We start from the raw sequence: 18,739 nt of genomic DNA on the forward strand, positions 1-18,739 counted from the left end.
TAGTATTTGGGGTCCTCATTGCCAACCAGGCACTGATGAAGTCAGTGATCCCACTTCAAAACCCCATCTTATTATCTTCTTTCTCAGGCAACCTCTGGCATCAACTGTTGTACTTTGGGTTCTCCAAGAAAGGAGATGGAGTTTAGCATTCAGGCTATGTATTAGGGAGTACCCTTGGGATCAACACCTATGGGAAGAAAGGGAAGGAAACAGGATTGGGTAGAGGGAGAAGATGCAGCAATTCAGCTGGCAGCCTTAGCAAGCACCACAGGAAGTTCTGTTGCTGAAATGGCCTAGCAAGATTGACCCACATTAAGTCCAAATGGCCAGGTCTTTACACATTCACTTAGATCAGTCATTGAGGGTGGTATCTGAAGGGCTTGACTTTGGGCAAGGCAGGCTCTTTGCAGCTGAAGCAGTCCCTGAAAGGGCTGACAGCTGCTATCAGCACTCCCAGGAGCCAAGGCAGCAGGTTCTTCCTTGAAGGGGAGTCTGTATAATTCATCTCCATGTCTACCAAAAGCAAGATCTGTTTAACTCAGAAGGAGAATATTTTTCAATAGATGGATATTACTAATTCACATTTATTGATTCCTAATATATATGGACTTACTACCATCTTATTTTGTGCTTTAAATCTATCATTTTTTCTTATGATCTGTTTTTCTTTCCCTGTTTTTTGTCAGATTGAGTTTTCAGTGAGTTTGGAGGTTGGTGAGTTTCTTCCCTTCTACTATTTTAGCAATTGTGACAGAGATTGTGAGTTGCTTACCCATATCCACACCCTTCTTTCTTACCAAAAGAACTGATTTCATTGGAGTTGGCAACATGCTCATTTAAGTAAAATGACGTTTCTCAGGATGTCTTTTGACTGGAGTGGCCATGTGATACTCACTGGCCAATGAGATGTTGCTGGGTAAGTCTTTTGGGAAAGCTCCTTAAGAATGCAAATGAATCCTTTTTGTCATTCTACCTGAACCCTCTTCTTCCCTAAAAAGTAGGCTTGATAGCCAGCACTCTGGTAATCACTTTGAGGACATGAGAATAAGGCTTACATCTCTAAGATAATGAGGAGGAGCAGATGAGAAACTAGTAGCTTAGTTACATGAACTGCTACACCAGGCTTGGATTGTCCATGCTCAGATTTCTGTAATGTAAAAACAAACCCCTAGTTTGTTTATCTCCTCAAATTTAGGTTTGTTTTCTCTGAACATAATTTCAAATTTCTATAAAAGTTATACAATTTATTCCTTTTCTTCTAGTACTTATTTATACTTAGGTTCATTTTAACACTTACACTTTAAATTTTATGTCATGGAAAATTTTGACCCAATCAGTATCTGTCACTTCTACCCCAAATCTGGCAAGGACTTCTGCCCAATTTTCCTTACTTCACTCACTGCCTCCAGCATCCTCTCATGTTAGTATCTTCTGAGATAGTACACATTTTTTTAATAGAAAAATCTTTCTTGTAACAACAAATTTTAATGGCATCTGTACTCATTACTGCTTCTTACGTCATTCTCCTGGATTCATTTTCCTTTATTGTGGAATTCATTTCCCAGAAATACTTTGAGAGACTTTCAATGTAAACTTTGAATTAATAAAAATGTCTTTCATTTTTTGCCCTTAGACTTGAATGATGTCATAGGTGGTATATCATTCAATGCTTACATTTCTTTTCTTTTAGAACATTAAGGGTGTCACTCCACTTAATCTCCTCACACCCAGTGTTGCTGCTGAGAAGGCTGAGGTCAGTCTGAAACTTATTCCTGAGTGGGTAGTTTCTGGATTTTTTCTTCCTCTTCAAATGTTTACGTATATTATCTTCATCAGCTATGAGACTGTGCTGCAACCTGTTTGGAAAACAGATGGATGCCACCTTTTTTAGGGCAATTGAATCTCCTTGATGAGTTCTGAGAAACTCGTTAATGCCTTGAAGATTCCTGCTTTTCATCTCTGTGCTTCCTTTCTCAAGAACACTAATTCAACCATGAGTAGAACTTCTGGATCGGTGCTCCATTTTTAAATTTGCTTTTCTTCAACCTTTTCATTTCTCTGAATCTTTCCCTTTTCTGCTGTATTTCAAGAGTTCTCTTGTCAAACTTTCTACTCATTAACTTTGGTGATGTGCATTCTGCTATTCATCCCATCTATCAAGTTTGAATTTTAACACTGTTCCTTTCTAAGATCCATAAATAGCTCTTTTAAATAATGGTTTGTTCTTTTATGGCTAAAATGTCTCCTCCCATCCACTGAGAATATTAATTCCACCTCTTTAAGTTGCCTTCTTAGTCTTTCCCTTGGCCATTGTGTTTCTCATTATTGAGTCTAGGGATGCTTTTTTTCTGCGGTTGGTTTCCTCCAAAGCTTGGTGATTCTTGTTTGAGTACTCATCTTTGTCCTGTGATTTCCTCTTTGCCTCTTGATGATTGCTATGTCCATGGGTTGCAAGGGAAGCATGGGGTGGGATCTCATGGTGGGTGGTCTCCTGGGCAGGAGTCTTGCTGTGCAAGGGAGTCACATGGTATCAGGCCCTACCAATCATAGCTCCTCCCTGGAGATAGTCCTTCTCTTGCCAACCACATGGCTCAGCTAGAGCTGGCTGCCCCTTCTATGGTTATATCCCAGCTAGTCCCCACAGTAGCCACCAGCCCCTGCTGCCTCCTGAATCAGCTGCTTCCAAGCTTGGAGGGACTGCATGGCCATTCTCTTCCTTGATAGGAGACCTTTTTTTAGAGCTTTGATATATGTTCTTTTGGTGTTTTCACATCTGCCTTCTGTCCTTTAAGGAGGCCACATATTTCTGTCCATTTTAGTTCCCTTCCTAAATGTTTAGGTACTATTAGAGATTTTTTATTTTTTTATTTTAATTTTTTAAATGGTTATTTTATTTTTGAAAGAGAGAGAACAAATGGGGGAGAGACAGAGACAGAGAGGGACAGAGGATCTGAAGTGGGCTCTGCGCTGACAGCAGCAAGCCCAATGCAGGGCTTGAACCCACAAACTATGAGATCATGACCCAAGCTGAAGTTGGATGCTCAACCTACTGAGCCACCCAGGCGCCTCTATTAGAGATTTTTTAAATAAATATATTCTTTTTCTGTTATTCCTATGAATTTACACCAAGAGAAGAAGACCTGAACCTGTGTTCAAACATGTTGAGCCATTTTCTCATGGACATTTTTCTGGTTTTCTTTATGGTCATGTTTCGTTGAGGTTTGAGATAAAAATGTTGAAGCAGATTTTAATGACTGGGAATTTTTTTCTGCAGATGGTTTTTCTCTGTTTTTAAATGGAAATTTTAGTTTCCTCTCATCCTTTCCCTCATTTTAGTCCCTTCTCTTCCTGAACAATTTAGTCTGAAAGCCATTAGGCTGGGCAATGCAACATAGGTATACAAGGGCAAGAGAAACTGTGACACAGAACAGGGCATGGATTCCAAGAGGGTGAGGAAGGTGTTGGCATAAAAGAGTTGCCAATTTGGAACCCAGGCAGAGTAAAGGGGGGGGGGGGTCTGGACATGGGAGTTCAAGGCCATGGCAGTAGTAGGTATCATAGCATGGACAAGATGAAGAGGGCATCCTTAATGGTATAGGAAATCAGAACTTGAGTACAGCAAGGAGGGTATCTGTGCAGAGGGCATCCTGAAATTTCATGTCAGCCCCAAGTTAGGTGAGAGGGGCATTCACAGAGGACAGCAACCAATGCGGGAAACTGGAACCTGAGATACATGAAGAGGGTAATGGCCCAGCAGGGTGTCAGAGCTCAAGCAGGGTGAGGACAATGTCTGCATAGCCAGCAGCAGCCATGGAAGATTAATTACATACAGAGGAGACCAGATAAGAAAATGTATTAAGTATAATTGGGACCAGGTGTCTTAATCTTGGAAACAGGAGGTAGAAACATAGAAAGTAGAAAACTAGAAAGAACTCTGATTTTAGATTGTAATTGGAGATATCAGTGTGAACTCATACATTTCAATATAGATAGATGATAGATGATATAGATGATAGATAGATAGGTAGATAATGTGTGCTTGTGTGTATGCACAAACATATATTCCCTATCTCTGTGCACTGAGAGGGCCTGGGACCATTGCACCCCAATGATAATGAGAACACCTTGCTGTGCTCTCTGGGGTACTCTACTGCATCCCCAAATTTGCAGTTTTTCCCTGGCTGCCAGTTTTTAAGGTGGGTGTGACCCCTTTCCATGCTTTGTTGCTGATGCAAAATTTTTATGGCACTTGACCTTTGTGCTGAAAGATGAGAATCAGCTCAGGAAATGAGCTCAGAGAGGTAAAATGTGTCCACAGCCACACAGCAGTGAGTGGTGGAGTAAGGGATCTGACCTAGGGTTTGACTCCAAAATCCTTGCTCTTTACTCTGAGACACTGAACACAAGAGGGAAAGGTAGTCAAGGAAAAAGACAGAAATCCTTCAGAGTGAGAGACCAGAACCTGTGTGAGACACAGGGGTGGGGCACAGAGACACAGAACTGGACATACAGAGCTCATGCCCCAATGCAATACAGAGAGCTGGAACCTGAGGCCTCCAGGCAGTATCTCAGAACCCTGTGAGCTGAAGGACTAGTTTGTCAGGGCAGAGTAGATGGAGCAGGACCAGATATAGGGCTTTTGAGCTTGCAGTCTTGATGGAGAATAACCCAAGACCCCAGGACCCTGTGTCTATAGGAAACCATGGGATAGCAGTGCCCAGATGGGCAAAGGGACAACTTAACCTTGACCTCTTAATGGCCCCTTTATCACAACCTAGGCCCCAATCCCACCCCAGCGGGGCAGCTTTTCATAGGAAGTGACTGTCAGAGGCCCCAGCTCCAGCTGGACCAGCCTCTGCTAAGACTGAGCCTGGGGATAGGGTGAGGGAGACATGGCAGATCTTTCTTAACTCTTTATCTGTGAGATGCTATGACCTGACACTCACTAGAGGGTTAGGCTAGCAGTGGAGTGCGTTCTTTCCCATCTCCACTCCGGTGGAACCTCCCACAGGTCTGAAGGGGAATGAATCCTAGCCTCCGTTTGGGACTGGAGGATGAGTTTGAAATAGGAATGAAGACTGGGGCTATGCACTCTTAACAATTTACAGTTTGACTCATTCTGACTTGGAGGCTGGGTATGAGGATGCAGCCCCCAGTTGGGCAGGGAGTTTTGAAGAAGGTCATTGAGAGGATATGACTGCACATTGACTTGCAAGCTGGACCCAGGCAACTGAAGGCCCCTCATCCCCTCCCTTATCCTTGGAATGTGCATGCCACCCACCATGCCACAGTGGGAGCCTTTTTCAAGGACATAGCCTTGAGAGAGCAATGTGGCATTGAGAACATCTGGACAGTATATGTGTCTCAACCCTGTTAAGGCTTATATATAAACTTTTAAGATTCTGGCAGGCAGGTGAGATCTACTCACCTTGCAGCCACACAAGACAAGCCTCATACATAAGTTCATTTACTTATTAAACCTGCCACCTACCAATCTGAAACAGCCTGCCTCCTCCTTTCCATCTCTCCTTGCCTTTTATAATGGGGGCCAGTTTATGAGCCAATGGGAACCATGATCACAGAGCTTGGGGTGGGTGGGCTCCTCTCATTCATGCAGGTGAGAGAACAAGCCCTAAGCAATTAGACCTAGGTGGGTGAATTCCCGACAAATGTGTTGCCATTGCCATCACTAACCCCCACCCCCACCAGGCCTCCATTATATGCAACCTTGGGGAGGGGTACCATTTACCTGAAGGATGCTCCCAGAGTTGGCCAACATGACAGATAGGTTTCACCAACTTTTCTACTTATGGCAGACCTTGCTAATCAGTCTCTCCTCAGTCTGGACAAAGGCTCAGGATCCTTCCCCTTAACACACTCGGGCCTTTGGACAACCCGGCCCATTCCTCAGTGCCAGATGTGAAGTATCTGCTATCATGTGCCCTGACCTCCTGGAACATGTCAAAGAAAGAGCCTGGGGGAAGACCACTTCACTGTTTTATTGGGAGGGGAATACACTCTGTCACAATGCAAGGCCCTGAGCCCAGCAAGATCTCTAGCTCCAGATGCAGCTGGTTGGCAGTGACTCTGTACTGGCCCTTGATGAAACCCTGGGAAGCACAGGAGTGGCACCTCCAGTAGGCCTGGATAATGCGGACAGCATTGAGCAAACGGCAATAGCGCCTCCGGATGCGCCACATGCGGACCCAGGACTGCAGCTTGACTGCCGCCCACTCCTTCCGTGTAAAGGTCTCCAGTGCTGTCCGCCGCCTCCTCTCCATTAGCTTTGTCAGGATGTGCTTCCACCAGCGCTGGATGATCAGCGCTCTGATTACCGCGTGCAGTAGTGTCCGGCGCACCAGGGTGCCTCGCCACCAGGCCTGGATCTTTATGACTTCTTGATTATTACTGGTAGAGGGCTTATTTTGATTTCTTGGGATCTTGCAAGAAAAAAAAAAGGAGGGGGCATTTTGAGAATGTTCCCTACCCATTTGAGTTTGGGGGCATGCCAGAAAGGGGCCCAGATTCCCTATCTACAATCTGCCCTTCTTCTGAAGCTCAGGAGCACTGGACAAGGCACTGGCTGTAACAAAAAGACCAGGTAGGTGTCCTGTCTCTGCCACTCTCTGGTTAATGGACATGGACACAACATGTTGACCTCTGAATCTCAAAGTCTCCATCTGTAAAATGCGAGTACGTCTGCCCTGTCTATTTTATATGGATTAAGTTGGCCAGCCTAGAGCAAGAACACATGACCTATGGGTCAAAAAGTTACATGTTCCACCTGATCAAGACCTATGATCCTTCCTTTCAGACTCCACTCACCTGCTAGAGAAGTGGCATCTTTTGCTAATCCTGTCCTTTCATCCTTGACTCCAGCTCCAAACCACAACCTACTCTCTTCCTCTGTCATGTTATGGTATTAAGTATCCCCCACCCCATAAAGTTTATTTCTTATCTTTTCCCCATCCTTACTCTTCTTGACTTTCACATTTTAACTCTTAACAAGCAAACATATATGCACATGCTCTCTCTCTCTCTCTCTCTTTCTCTCTCCCTCTCTCTCTCACACACACACACACAGACAAATATTGCTTAAGCTCAGCTTTCCATATGTTGGCTATTCCATTCCACAAACACAGCCCCTACATTCCCAGCCCCAGCCCTGTGTGGTCTTGGGGGATAGGAGCTCATACTTGTCTAGCTTTCTTATCAGCACCATCCACTGTCTGTGTCTCAACTGTATTTACATCTTCAGCCTGAAAAAGAAATGGGGAAAGAGGACAAACAAGAATGAGTTTATTCCTTTCTTGGTTCTAGACCATGCAAAAAACACTAGCTACAGGCACTAGGACACAAGGACCAGAGACATCCAAGTCAAGGCTCCTCCCACCTCTACATTATTCTCTGAGGTCAGTGGTACTGAGGATAAACTGGTCGGTTCCTCTTTCTGCTGAGACTCATCTTCAGTGGGTTCATTAATATTTTGAGGCTGGTCCTTCTCCTGCAATCAGCAGTTAGGGAAAAGTCAAGAGTGAAGCTGTGCTCCCTCCCTCTGCATTCAGTATCTCTAGCTTCCAGGGCTTCCCAGAGTATTCATATGCCAGGGGGATCCCCTTATCCTAAGAGATTTATGGAGACATCCCTAAAAAGCCTGGTTTGTCTGTCTCTCACTTACTCACCATTGGATTGGGTGTAGATGGTTCAAATCCCCTCAGGTCTTCCTCTATCCATGGATGGGTAGATGGAGTGGAGGGGGAGACCTATGATGTCATAAGGGCAGCTGTGACTCAGGCACAAGGATGCTCCCGATAGTTGAGCTGCATCCAAGGAAAAGACAAAAGTGCTGTCCATTCTTTTCTGCTGGAAATGGCCAAAGCCCTGAATACAAAAGTAAGACACTAGAATATTGGCACACTGATGTACAGGTATACAAAAATAACCAGTCATTGATCATATCCCTAATTGGTAAAAGTGAAGATTGATTTAATTGTTAACAGTCCATTTATACTCAGAGAATACTAATAAATTATAACTGTAAAAAAATGAATTTAGGGGTGCCTCACTGGTTCAGTCAGTAGAGCATGTGACTCTTGATCTCAGGGTCATGAGTTCAAGCCCTATGTTGGATGTAGAACTTATTTAAAGGAAGGAAGGAAGGAAGGAAGGAAGGAAGGAAGGAAAGAAAGAGAGAGAGAGAGAAAGAAAGAAAGAGAGAGAGAGAGAAAGAAAAAGAATTTTTTAATAATGAATTTGATTTATATGTACTGATGAGAAAGTGTATCTAAGATATATTTGTAAGTGAAAACGTTGGAGATCATTATGATCCCATTCATGTAAGTAAAGTCATCAAGATACATAATTATACATATATAGTAAATGCATATAACGGGGGAGAAAGGTATATGTACCAAATTGCTACCAATGATTACCTTGGAAGAGTTGAATTGTTGAACCATCCATACAAGGCCCAGGAAACTCCATGAAGCTTCCAGGACCACCTGGGGCCCCCATTGCAGACTGCAATGGTCTCAGGTGCCCTCCTGTCTTCTTCCCTGAGGGACTCAAGGCTACATTTTATGGTGAGGAGTGGCCACTATAGAAGTTCTTGGCTGTGTTCTTAGCTCTGAACCATACAAAAGGCACTTGCCACAAGACCTCCCCACCTTTGCCTGTTCTTGTCCTGTGAAAACCCACCTGGTTAGTGTGAGTCCCTGGTAGCCCCTCAGAGTCACAACCCCAGGTGTCACTGAGAGTGCATTTCTCATATCTTCCAGAACACTGAGGTAAGCCACATGACTGAGCAGTGGGGAGGAACTGAGAGAATATCAGGTAGGGCTCAAAATGTATCAAAGGGATGTGGGTTCTTCTAACCAGACTCCTTCAGGAAGCCTGCCCACAAGCCACTGAGGATGCTTCACCTTCAGATTCCCCAGCTGGCATATGGACATCTCTAGCACTCTGTGCCACTCACCCCATACTCCCTTACCCATGGCTGGCTCCCTGTGTAGGCCTCTGAGGATGACGAGTAGAAGCCTTTGCAGATGGCCAGTGAGCATGCATACAAAGCCAGTTGACTCTGTGGGACTGAGAAAGAACACAATTTGAACATTCAGCACTGCTCCAGGGAAAGCAAACAGGAGGCTATCAGAATTCAGCCTGGCTTTACAGGATTGAGAGAAGACATACAATCTTAAGAATCCTCTCGAGAAGGAATAAGAAGTATGGAGCAGGTATATTTATTTTTGAAGGAGAGAGAGATAGAGCACGAGCAGGGGAGGACTAGAGAGAGAGGGAGACACAGAATCCAAAGCAGGCTGCAGGCTCCAAGCTGTCAGCACAGAGCCCGACACGGGGCTTGAACCCACAAGCCATGAGATCATGACCTGAGCTGAAGTCAGATGCTTAACCAACTGAGCCACCCAGGTGCCCCACCCCTGCAAAATTTAAAAGCAACAAGAGCAACATTTTCTCACATATAAGGGAAACTCCTTAAAGGTATCAGTGGATTTCTCAGCAGAACAGGCCATGAGAAAGTGATATATTCAAAGATATGATATATTTAAAGTGCTAAAAGAAAAAAAAAAAAAACCCTGCTAATCAGGAATAAAGCTGTCCTTTAGAAATGAAGACAAGATAAATACTTTCCCACACAAAAGCTGACAGTTCATCTCTCTCACCACAAGACCTGCTTTACAAGCAATGCTGCAAGGAGTTCTTCAAGCTGATATGAAAGGATGCTAATTAATAACAAAAACATATGAAAATATAAAGCACACTGGTAAAGGTAAGTATACAGTCAGATTTAGAATACTGTAATATTGTAATCTGGTGCTGCGCTAATCACTTAATTTTAGTACAAAGGTTAAAGGGCAAAAGTATTGGGGCGCCTGGGTGGCGCAGTCGGTTAAGCGTCCGACTTCAGCCAGGTCACGATCTTGCAGTCCGTGAGTTCGAGCCCCGCGTCAGGCTCTGGGCTGATGGCTTAGAGCCTGGAGCCTGTTTCCGATTCTGTGTTTCTCTCTCTCTCTGCCCCTCCCCCGTTCATGCTCTGTCTCTCTCTGTCCCAAAAAATAAATAAACGTTGAAAAAAAAAAATTTTAAAGGGCAAAAGTATTAAAAATAACTATAGCTACAACAATTTGTCAATATATACACAATATAAAAAGATGTAAATTATGACATCAAAAACAGAGTTGGGGGAGGAGTAAAAGGGTAGGTTGTATATACAATTGAAGTTGTTATCAACTTAGACTATAAGATGTTTTATGTCAGACTCATGGTAGCCACAAGGCACAAACATACAGTAGATACACAAAAGAAAAAAAAAGGAAATCAAAGCATACCACTATAGGGGCACCTGGCTGACTCAGTCAGTAGAACATGTGACTCTTGATCTTGGGGCTGTAAGTTCGAGCCCCATGTTGGGTGTAGAGATTGCCTAACAAAAAATAAAATCTTAAAAAAAAAAATTTTAAGCATACCACTATGGAAAAACATCAAAGAAAGACAGCAAGAGAAGAAAGGAATAAAAGAACTACAAAAGAGCCAGAAAACAATAAGATGGCATTAGTAAATCTTTACCTATCAGTAAGTACTTTAAGTGTAAATGGATTAAATTCTCCAATCAAAAAGACACAGAGTGGCTAAATGGACAAAACAAACAGAAAAGACCCAGGTAATGCTAGTTAACAAAGACTTAAGTTTCAAGGACACACATGAGCCTAAAAGTGAAGGGATAGAAAAAGATATTCTATGCAAAAGGAACCAAGAGAGAACAGGGGTACCCACTTAGACAAAATAGACTTACATTATCTGATTTCAAGACTTACTGTCTTGGAAGACTATAAAGTTACAGTAATCAAGACAATGTGGTTTTAGTGTAAGAAGAGACAAACAGATCAATGAAACAGAATGAAGAAGCCAGAAATAGACTCACATTTACACAGTGTATTGATTTTCTTTAATGTATCAAGATAATTCAGTACAGAAAGGAAATGCATTTTCAATGGGGAAAAAAGAAAAAATCTTGACCCCTATCTAATATCATAGACAAAACACACCCACACATGATGTGTCATAGATCTAAACAAAAATTAAAGCTAAAACTATAAAGCTTCTAGAAGAAAAACCATGAGAATTATTTTGTGACCTTGGAGTTGACAAAGATTTCTTAGACAAGACAGAGAAAACATTAAGTACAAAATATTGATAGAATGGACTTCATCCAAATTAAAACTATTTGTTTATCAAAAGACAGCATTTTTAAAGGTCAGCTGGGTGCTCACTTGGGCAACCCATACACTAAAATTGGAACTATGCAAAGAAGATTATCATGGCTCCTGTGCAAGGGTGACATACAAATACATGACATGTACCATATTTTTCAGTATGGAGACCACAGTCAACACACTGTATGGCATATTTGAGAGGTGCCAAGAGAGTAAATCTCTTTGTTTTATTATTATTTATTTTATTTTATTTATTTGATGGGGGAGGGACAGAGAGAGGGTGAGAGAGAATCCCAAGCAGGCTTCACACTGCCAATGTGGAGCCTGATGTGGGGCTCGAACTCACAAACTATGAGAACATAACCTGAGCCAAAATCAAGAGTCGGATGCTTACCAACTGAGACACCCAGGCGGCCCTCTTTTTTGTTTTTGTTTTTAGATGTTATTTATTTGTTTTGAGAGAAAGAGAAAGAGTGCATGAGTGCAAGTGAGGGAGGGGCAGAGATAGAGGGAGGGAGAGAATCCCAAGCAGGCTCCATGCTGTCAGCGTGGAGCCTGAAGGGGGTGGGGGGTTGATCTCATGACTGTGAGATCATGACCTGAGCCAAAATCAAGAGTCAGACACTTAACTGACTGAGCCACCCAGGTGCCCCTGAGAGTAAATCTTAAAAATTCTCTTAACAAGTTAAAAAACTTCTGTAACTGTGTGGTGACAGATGTTAACTAGATTTACTGTGGTAAACATTTTACAATATATACAAATATCAGATCATTATGCTGTACACCTAAAACTAATATAATGTTGTATGTCAATTATACCTCAACTTTTTTTTGAAGTCACAGGCTAAAGAAAAGAATATTCACTGTATATATTATATATACATAGAGACAGAGAGAGAATGTGACAAAGGTCTTTAGTCCAGGATAGAAAAACTTCTGCAACTTAATAATAAAGATAAGCAACCCAATAAAAATGGGCAAAAGACTTAATACTCCATAAAAGAAGATATACAAACAACCACCAAACACATGAAAAGTTTCTCAACATCATTGCTTATTAGGGAAAGTCAAAACTTACGCTACAATGAGATACCACTACTTATCCATTATAATGGCTCAAATGAAAGAATTTTTAAAAACTGAGACCAAATGTTGGCAGAATGGAATGACCAATTTGGAAATTAGTTTGGCTGCCCCTGATAAAATTAAGCATACACGTACACCTGTTCTGTGACTCAGCAATTCCACTCCTTCATATTTACTTGAGGGAAATGAAAATGTATGTTCACAAAAAGACTTGTACAGGAATGCTTGTAGCATTACATTCATAAAAGCCAAATACTGGAGACAAGTCAAATGTCTATAAATAGGAGAATGGATAAATATTTTTTATGAGTATACTCATAAAATACTATTAAACCATAAAAAGTAAAGAACTAACAATACATGTAATAACATCGATAAATCTCCAGAATTATGTTGAGGGGAAAAAAAGACAAACACAAAACAGAACATTTTGTATAATTCCATATACGAAGTTTGATAACAGGCAAAACTAATACATAGGGATAGAAATCAGAACCAGGGTTGCCTTTGGGAATTAGGGCAGATTAGAAAGAGGCATGAAGGAATTCTCTGGAGTGATAGAAATGCCCTATATCTTGATAAGGTACAGATTTATGGGATGTATGCATTTGGCAAGACTTATTTAGCTGCACATTTAAAATTTCTTCATTTCACTATACATAAATTATAACCTTGATTTTTTTTAAGATAAAGTTGAAATAAAGCCATTTTCAAAAAAAAATAAGAATTCAGAAAACAAAATTGCTAACAGATTCACATTAAAAGAAATGTTGAAGGAAGATCCCATATGGAAGCCCACATCAGCAGGTAGAATCGAAGGCCCCAGAAGTAGTGAACGTTGGGTAAATAGAAAAGACCATCTTTTTTTTTCTTTAAGCTTTTAATTTTAATTCCAGTATAGTTAACATACAGTGTTGTATTAGTTTCAGGTGTACAATATAATGATCCAACAATTCCGTACATTGCTCAGTGCTCACCACGGTAAGTGTACTCTTTAATCCCTATCACCTATTTCATCCATTCCCCCACCCACTTCCCCTCTGGTAACCATTAGTTTGTTCTCTATAGTTAAGAGTCTGTTTCTTGATTTGTCTCTCTCTCTCTCTTTTTTCCCCCTTTGTTTCTTAAAAAAAATTTTTAATGTTCTATTCATTTTTGAGACAGAGAGAGACAGAGGGTGAGCAGGGGAGGGACAGAGAGAGAACGAGACACAGAATCCAAAGCAGGTTCCAAACTCTGAGCTGTCAGCACAGAGCCCGATGCGGGGCTCGAACTCACAAACTGCAAGGTCATGACCTGAGCCAAAGTCGGACGCTTAGCTGACTGAGCTGCCCAGGTGCCCCTGTTTATTTCTTAAATTCCACATATGAATGAAATCATATGGTATTTGTCTTTCTCTGGCATTTCACTTGGCATTATACTCTCTAGATCCATCCATGTTGTTGCAAATGGTAAGATTTCATGTTTTTTATGGCTGAATAAAATTCCTGTGTGTGTGTGTGTGTGTGTGTGTGTGTGTATCTTTGTCCATTCATCTGTCCATGGATACTTGGGTTGCTTCCATAATTTGGATTGTAAATAACGCTGCAATAAACATAGGGGTGCATATATCCTTTAGAATTAGTGTTTTTGTATCCTTTGGGTAAATACCCAGTAGTGTGATTGCTGGATCATAAGGTATTCTATTTTTAAATTTTCTTGTAATTTTTTTTAATGTTTATGAGAGAGAGATAGTGCAAGAACAGGGGAGGGGCAGAAAGAGGGAGAGAGAGAGAGGGAGAGAGAGACAGAATCCGAAGCAGTCTCCAGGCTCTGAGCTGTCAGCAGAGCCTGATGCGGAGCTAGAACCCACGAACTGTCAGATCATGACCTACACCCAGGTCAGACGCTTAAACGACTGAGCCACCCAGGTGCCCCTATTTTAAAATTTTTGAGGAACCTCCATACTGTTTTCTACAATGGCTGCATCAGTTTGCATTCCCACCAACAGTGCACGAGGGTTCTTTTTCTCCACCTTCTTGTCAACACTTTTTTTTTTAATTTTTTTTTTTAACATTTATTTATTTTTGAGACAGAGAGAGACAGAGCATGAACGGGGGAGGGGCAGAGGAAGAGGGAGACACAGAATCGGAAGCAGGCTCCAGGCTCTGAGCCATCAGCCCAGAGCCCGACGCGGGGCTCAAACTCACGGACCGCGAGATCGTGACCTGAGCCGAAGTCGGACACTCAACCGACTGAGCCACCCAGGCGCCCCTTTTTTTTTTTTATTAAAAATTTTTTTAACACTTTTTTTTTTTTAATCCATTCTGACAGGTGTGAGGTGATATCTCATTTATTTGCATTTCCCTGATGAGTGATATTGAGCATCTTTTCACGTGTCTTGGCTATCTGGACGTCTAGAAAAGACCATCTTTTTTTTTTCAACTTTATTTATTTATATTGAGAGAGGAGAGAAAGAGAGTGTGAATGGGGGAGGGGCAGAGAGAGAGGGAGAGAGAGAATCCCAAGCAGTCTCTGTGCTGTCAATGAAATGAGAGATTATGACCTGAGCTAAAATCAAGAGTCAGTGGGAGCACCTGGGTGGCTCAGTGGGTTAAGTGTCCAACTCTTGATTTCGGCTCAAGTCATGATCTCATGGTATGTGAGTTCGAGTCCCACATGGGGCTCTGCACTGACAACACAGAGCCTGCTTGAGATTCTCTCTCTCTCCCTCTCTCTCTGCCCCTCCCTGTATCGTGCTCTCTCTCTCTCAAAATAAATAAATAAACATTAAAAAAAAAAAGTTTCGGTGGCTTAACTGACTGAGCCACCCAGGTGCCCCATAGAAAAGACCATCTTTTAAAATTTCTTTAAAATACCATGGAGTCTGGTGCTGGCAAGATGGAATAAGGGCATTACAGCTAATCCTTCCCAATGATGACAACTAAAAACTATGGCTAGAATACCAAAAGCAACTGGAGGGGCACTGGGATGGCTTAGTTGGTTGAGCACCCAACTCTTGATTTCATCCCAGGGTCATGAGATTGAGCCCTGCTTAAGATTCTCTCTCTCTCCCTCTCCCTGTGCCCCACTCACATGCCCTCTCTCTAAAATGAACGTTTTTAAAAAGTTGGGGAGATGGGGCGCCTGGGTGGCTCAATCGGTTAAGCGTCCGACTTCAGCTCAGGTCACGGTCTCACGGTCCGTGAGTTCGAGCCCCACATCGGGCTCTGGGCTGATGGCTCAGAGCCTGGAGCCTGCTTCCAATTCTGTGTCTTCCTCTCTCTCTGCCCCTCCCCCGTTCATGCTCTGTCTCTCTCTGTCTCAAAAATAAAAACGTTAAAAAAAAAAAAAAAAGTTGGGGAGAAAGCAACTGGACTCTGAAAAGTGGACGATAGCAGGTAGATTGGGGAAGAAAGACAAAATTTGAACTGTCAATTTGTTTCCACATCAGAGCTGAAGGTGTCTCAAAACACAGAATTGCACTAGTGTGGGTGGCAAATGATCCAAGAGAAAACCCCTCTTTTTTACCAGAGGGTCAAAAAAAGACACCTCCTCAAGCCAAAGATTATGGACAGCATCCCTTCCCCCACCCCACCCCCCATTTTCCTGTTTTTGTTTTCTCCCACGGCTCTGCCCCATGGCAAAGTCATAGTGCTGTCACAGTGGTAGCACCATGAGCTTCTGAAAAATCATCTCCTTGGCTAGAGGAAACATCCAGGATACAATCCAGAATTACTCAATTTATAAAGATCTAGGAAAATCTGATTAATTCTTAAGGAAAAAGACAAGTATCAAGTATCAGACGACAATGTTTACAAGTTTAATGTTTACAAGTATCAGACGACAACGTTTTTAACAGTTGTAACTATCTTCCATGATGGTAAAGGTGAACCCTTTCTAAATGAACAAAAACATAGTTCTCAGAAGAGACATAAAAACTAAAATAAAACAAAAGAGGGATGCCTGGCTGGGTCAATCGGTAGAGCATGCAACTCTTGATCTCAGGATCATGAGTTTGAGCCCACCATTAGGTGCAGAGATTACTAGAAGATAAACAAACAAGGGTCACCTGGGTGGTTCAGTTGGTTAAGTGTCCCAACTCTTGATTTCGTTTCAGGTCATGATCTCATGGTTCTTGAGTTTGAGCCCCACATCAGGATCTGTGCTGACTGTGCGGAGCCTGCTTGGGATTCTCTCCCCTGTCTCTGCTCCTCCCCAACTCGTGCTTTCTCTCTCTCAAAATAAATAAACTTAAAAAAATTAAAACAAAACAAAAAACTTAAAGAGGAACCAAGTGGAAATTTTATAAGTGTAAAATACAATATCTGAAATAACTCACTGGCAGGCTCATTAGCAGAATGCAGATGACAGAGAAATCAGTGAGCTTGAATATAGAGCAACAGGAATGAAATAATCCAAAGAGAAATAATATTGTGAAAACAATTAAAAGAGCCTCAGCAATCTGTGGGACAATATTAAAAGGTCTAACACTTATGTTATTAGAGTCCCAGAAGTAAAGAAGTTGATGTAGAAAAAACTTTTGAAGCAAGGCTAAGAACTGCCCAAATTTGTGAAAGGCATAAATTTACAAATTCAAGAATCTCAGCAAACACCAAAGGGGATATACTCGATCAACAACAAAAAAGCAAACAACCTAATTAAAAAATGGGCAAAGGACTTGGATAAGCATTTATCCAAAGAAAATATCTGAGTGGCCAAGAAGTACATGAAAAGATCCTCAACATGATGAATCATTAGGGAAATGCAAGTCAAAAGTGAAAGGTGATACCACCTCACGCTCATTAGGATGGCTCTATCAAAAAACAAAAACAAAACAAAAAAACCCAAGTGTTGGCAAGGATGTGGAGAAATTGGAACCTTTGTGCACTGTTGGTGGGAATGTAAAATGGTAGTCATTGTAGAGAACTGTATGGAGGCTCCTCAAGAAATTAACCATAAAATTCCCATATGTCACAGCAATTCCACTTCTAGGCATACACCCCTCCAAAAAAACCGAAAGCAGAGTCTTGGAGAAATATTTGTACAATTGTGTTCAGAGCATCATTGTTCACGATAGCTAAAACATGGAAGCAATCCATTTGGTGGATGAATGGATAAACAAAATGTGGCATATACGTACAATGGAATATTATTCAGTCTTTAAGAGAAAGGAAATTCTGACACCTGCTACAGCATGAATGAACCTTGAGGACATTATCTGAAGTGAAATACATCAGAAATGCATCAGTCACAAAAAGACTAATAGCGTATAATTCCACTTATAGGAGCTAGTTGTAGTCAAAATCGTAAGTAAAATGGTGGTTGCTAGGGGCTCGTGAGAAGGTGGCCTGTGTGTGTGTTGGGGGGGGTATTATTTAATAGGTACAGAGTTTCAGATTTGTAAGCTTTTGGCAGGTGGACAGTGGCGGCAGCTGCACAATGTGTAGGTACCTAATACCACTGAATTGTATGCTTAAAAATGGTAAATTAAAAATTAAATTAAAAGTAAAGGTAAATTAAAAAGTAAAGGTAAATTAAAAGTGGTAAATTTTGTTGTGTATTTTAACACAATAAAAAAGAAAAAGATGTATTCAAGAAAACCATGCCTTGGGGCGCCTGGGTAGCTCAGTCGGTTGAGCATCCGACTTCGGCTCAGGTCATGATCTCGCAGTTTGTGGGTTCGAGCCCCACATTGGGCTCTGCTGACAGCTCAGAGCCTGGAGCCTGTTTCGGATTCTGTGTCTCCCTCTCTCTCTGCCCCTCCCCCACTCGCGCTCTGTCTCCATCTCAAAAATAAACAAACATTTAAAAAAAAAGAAAGAAAACCATGCCCACACATGTAATTAAACTGCTGAATATCAAATCTCAAGAAAAATCATAAAAGCAGTCAGAAGAAAAATGATGCATTACTTAGTGGGGAGCAAGGATTCAAAGGCTGTGGATTTCCCCTAGTAGGAGCACGCCCATAGGAAAGGGGTTAGTATATTAAGGTATACTTCAGTGTTGCTTTGCAATGTCTTTCAGGAGGTATGTTTATGCCATCATTGAGCTGAATTGGAGGAGAGACACATGAAATGAATTCTATCGACGTCTTCTGACCTCGAACAGGATTTTTGGGGGTTTGATTTGAACCTGACCCCGCTGGCCTCAGAAGAATGAGGGCAGGCAGGAGCAGGTCTGAGGGTGAGGCCTCAAGAGCATGGGAGCAGGAGAGAAGCCTGTGGCTTCCTGAGGGGACCACACTATTCCTAAGTCTGACACTTGTCCCCAGGCAATAAGCAGTGTAGCGTGTCACTCCCACCCCAGGGGCAGTCTGTCCCCTCCAGGTTCTTGACCTGGCCCTGGCAGGAATGGCGGGGGTGGGGGGCAGGTCACCCTGACACCCTGACTTGTAGGCCTAGTGGTCTTGTCAGTTCTCAGACTCCACAGCCAGCCCCAAC

General features: G+C 42.1%; 1 protein-coding gene and 1 non-coding gene across 2 annotated transcripts; one reads left to right on the plus strand and one right to left on the minus strand.

The window, feature by feature from the left end:
- Positions 1–5,990: 5,990 nt before the first annotated feature.
- On the minus strand, positions 5,991–8,951 carry LOC115501164 (IQ domain-containing protein F1-like). Its single transcript, XM_030296093.1, has 4 exons — positions 8,922–8,951; positions 7,394–7,504; positions 7,197–7,259; positions 5,991–6,440 (listed from the first exon to the last, which is right to left on the minus strand). Exons 1-4 carry the CDS (start codon positions 8,949–8,951, stop codon positions 5,991–5,993), a joined length of 654 nt encoding a protein of 217 aa, XP_030151953.1.
- Positions 8,952–11,278: 2,327 nt separating this feature from the next.
- LOC115509464 lies at positions 11,279–11,387 on the plus strand. The gene has a single exon (XR_003967365.1). It is a non-coding gene; the product is annotated as a U6 spliceosomal RNA (small nuclear RNA).
- The last annotated feature ends 7,352 nt before the right edge of the window (positions 11,388–18,739 follow it).

This window comes from Lynx canadensis, chromosome A2 (assembly GCF_007474595.2).
Source record: "Lynx canadensis isolate LIC74 chromosome A2, mLynCan4.pri.v2, whole genome shotgun sequence".
Classification (NCBI taxonomy): Eukaryota; Metazoa; Chordata; class Mammalia; order Carnivora; family Felidae; genus Lynx; species Lynx canadensis.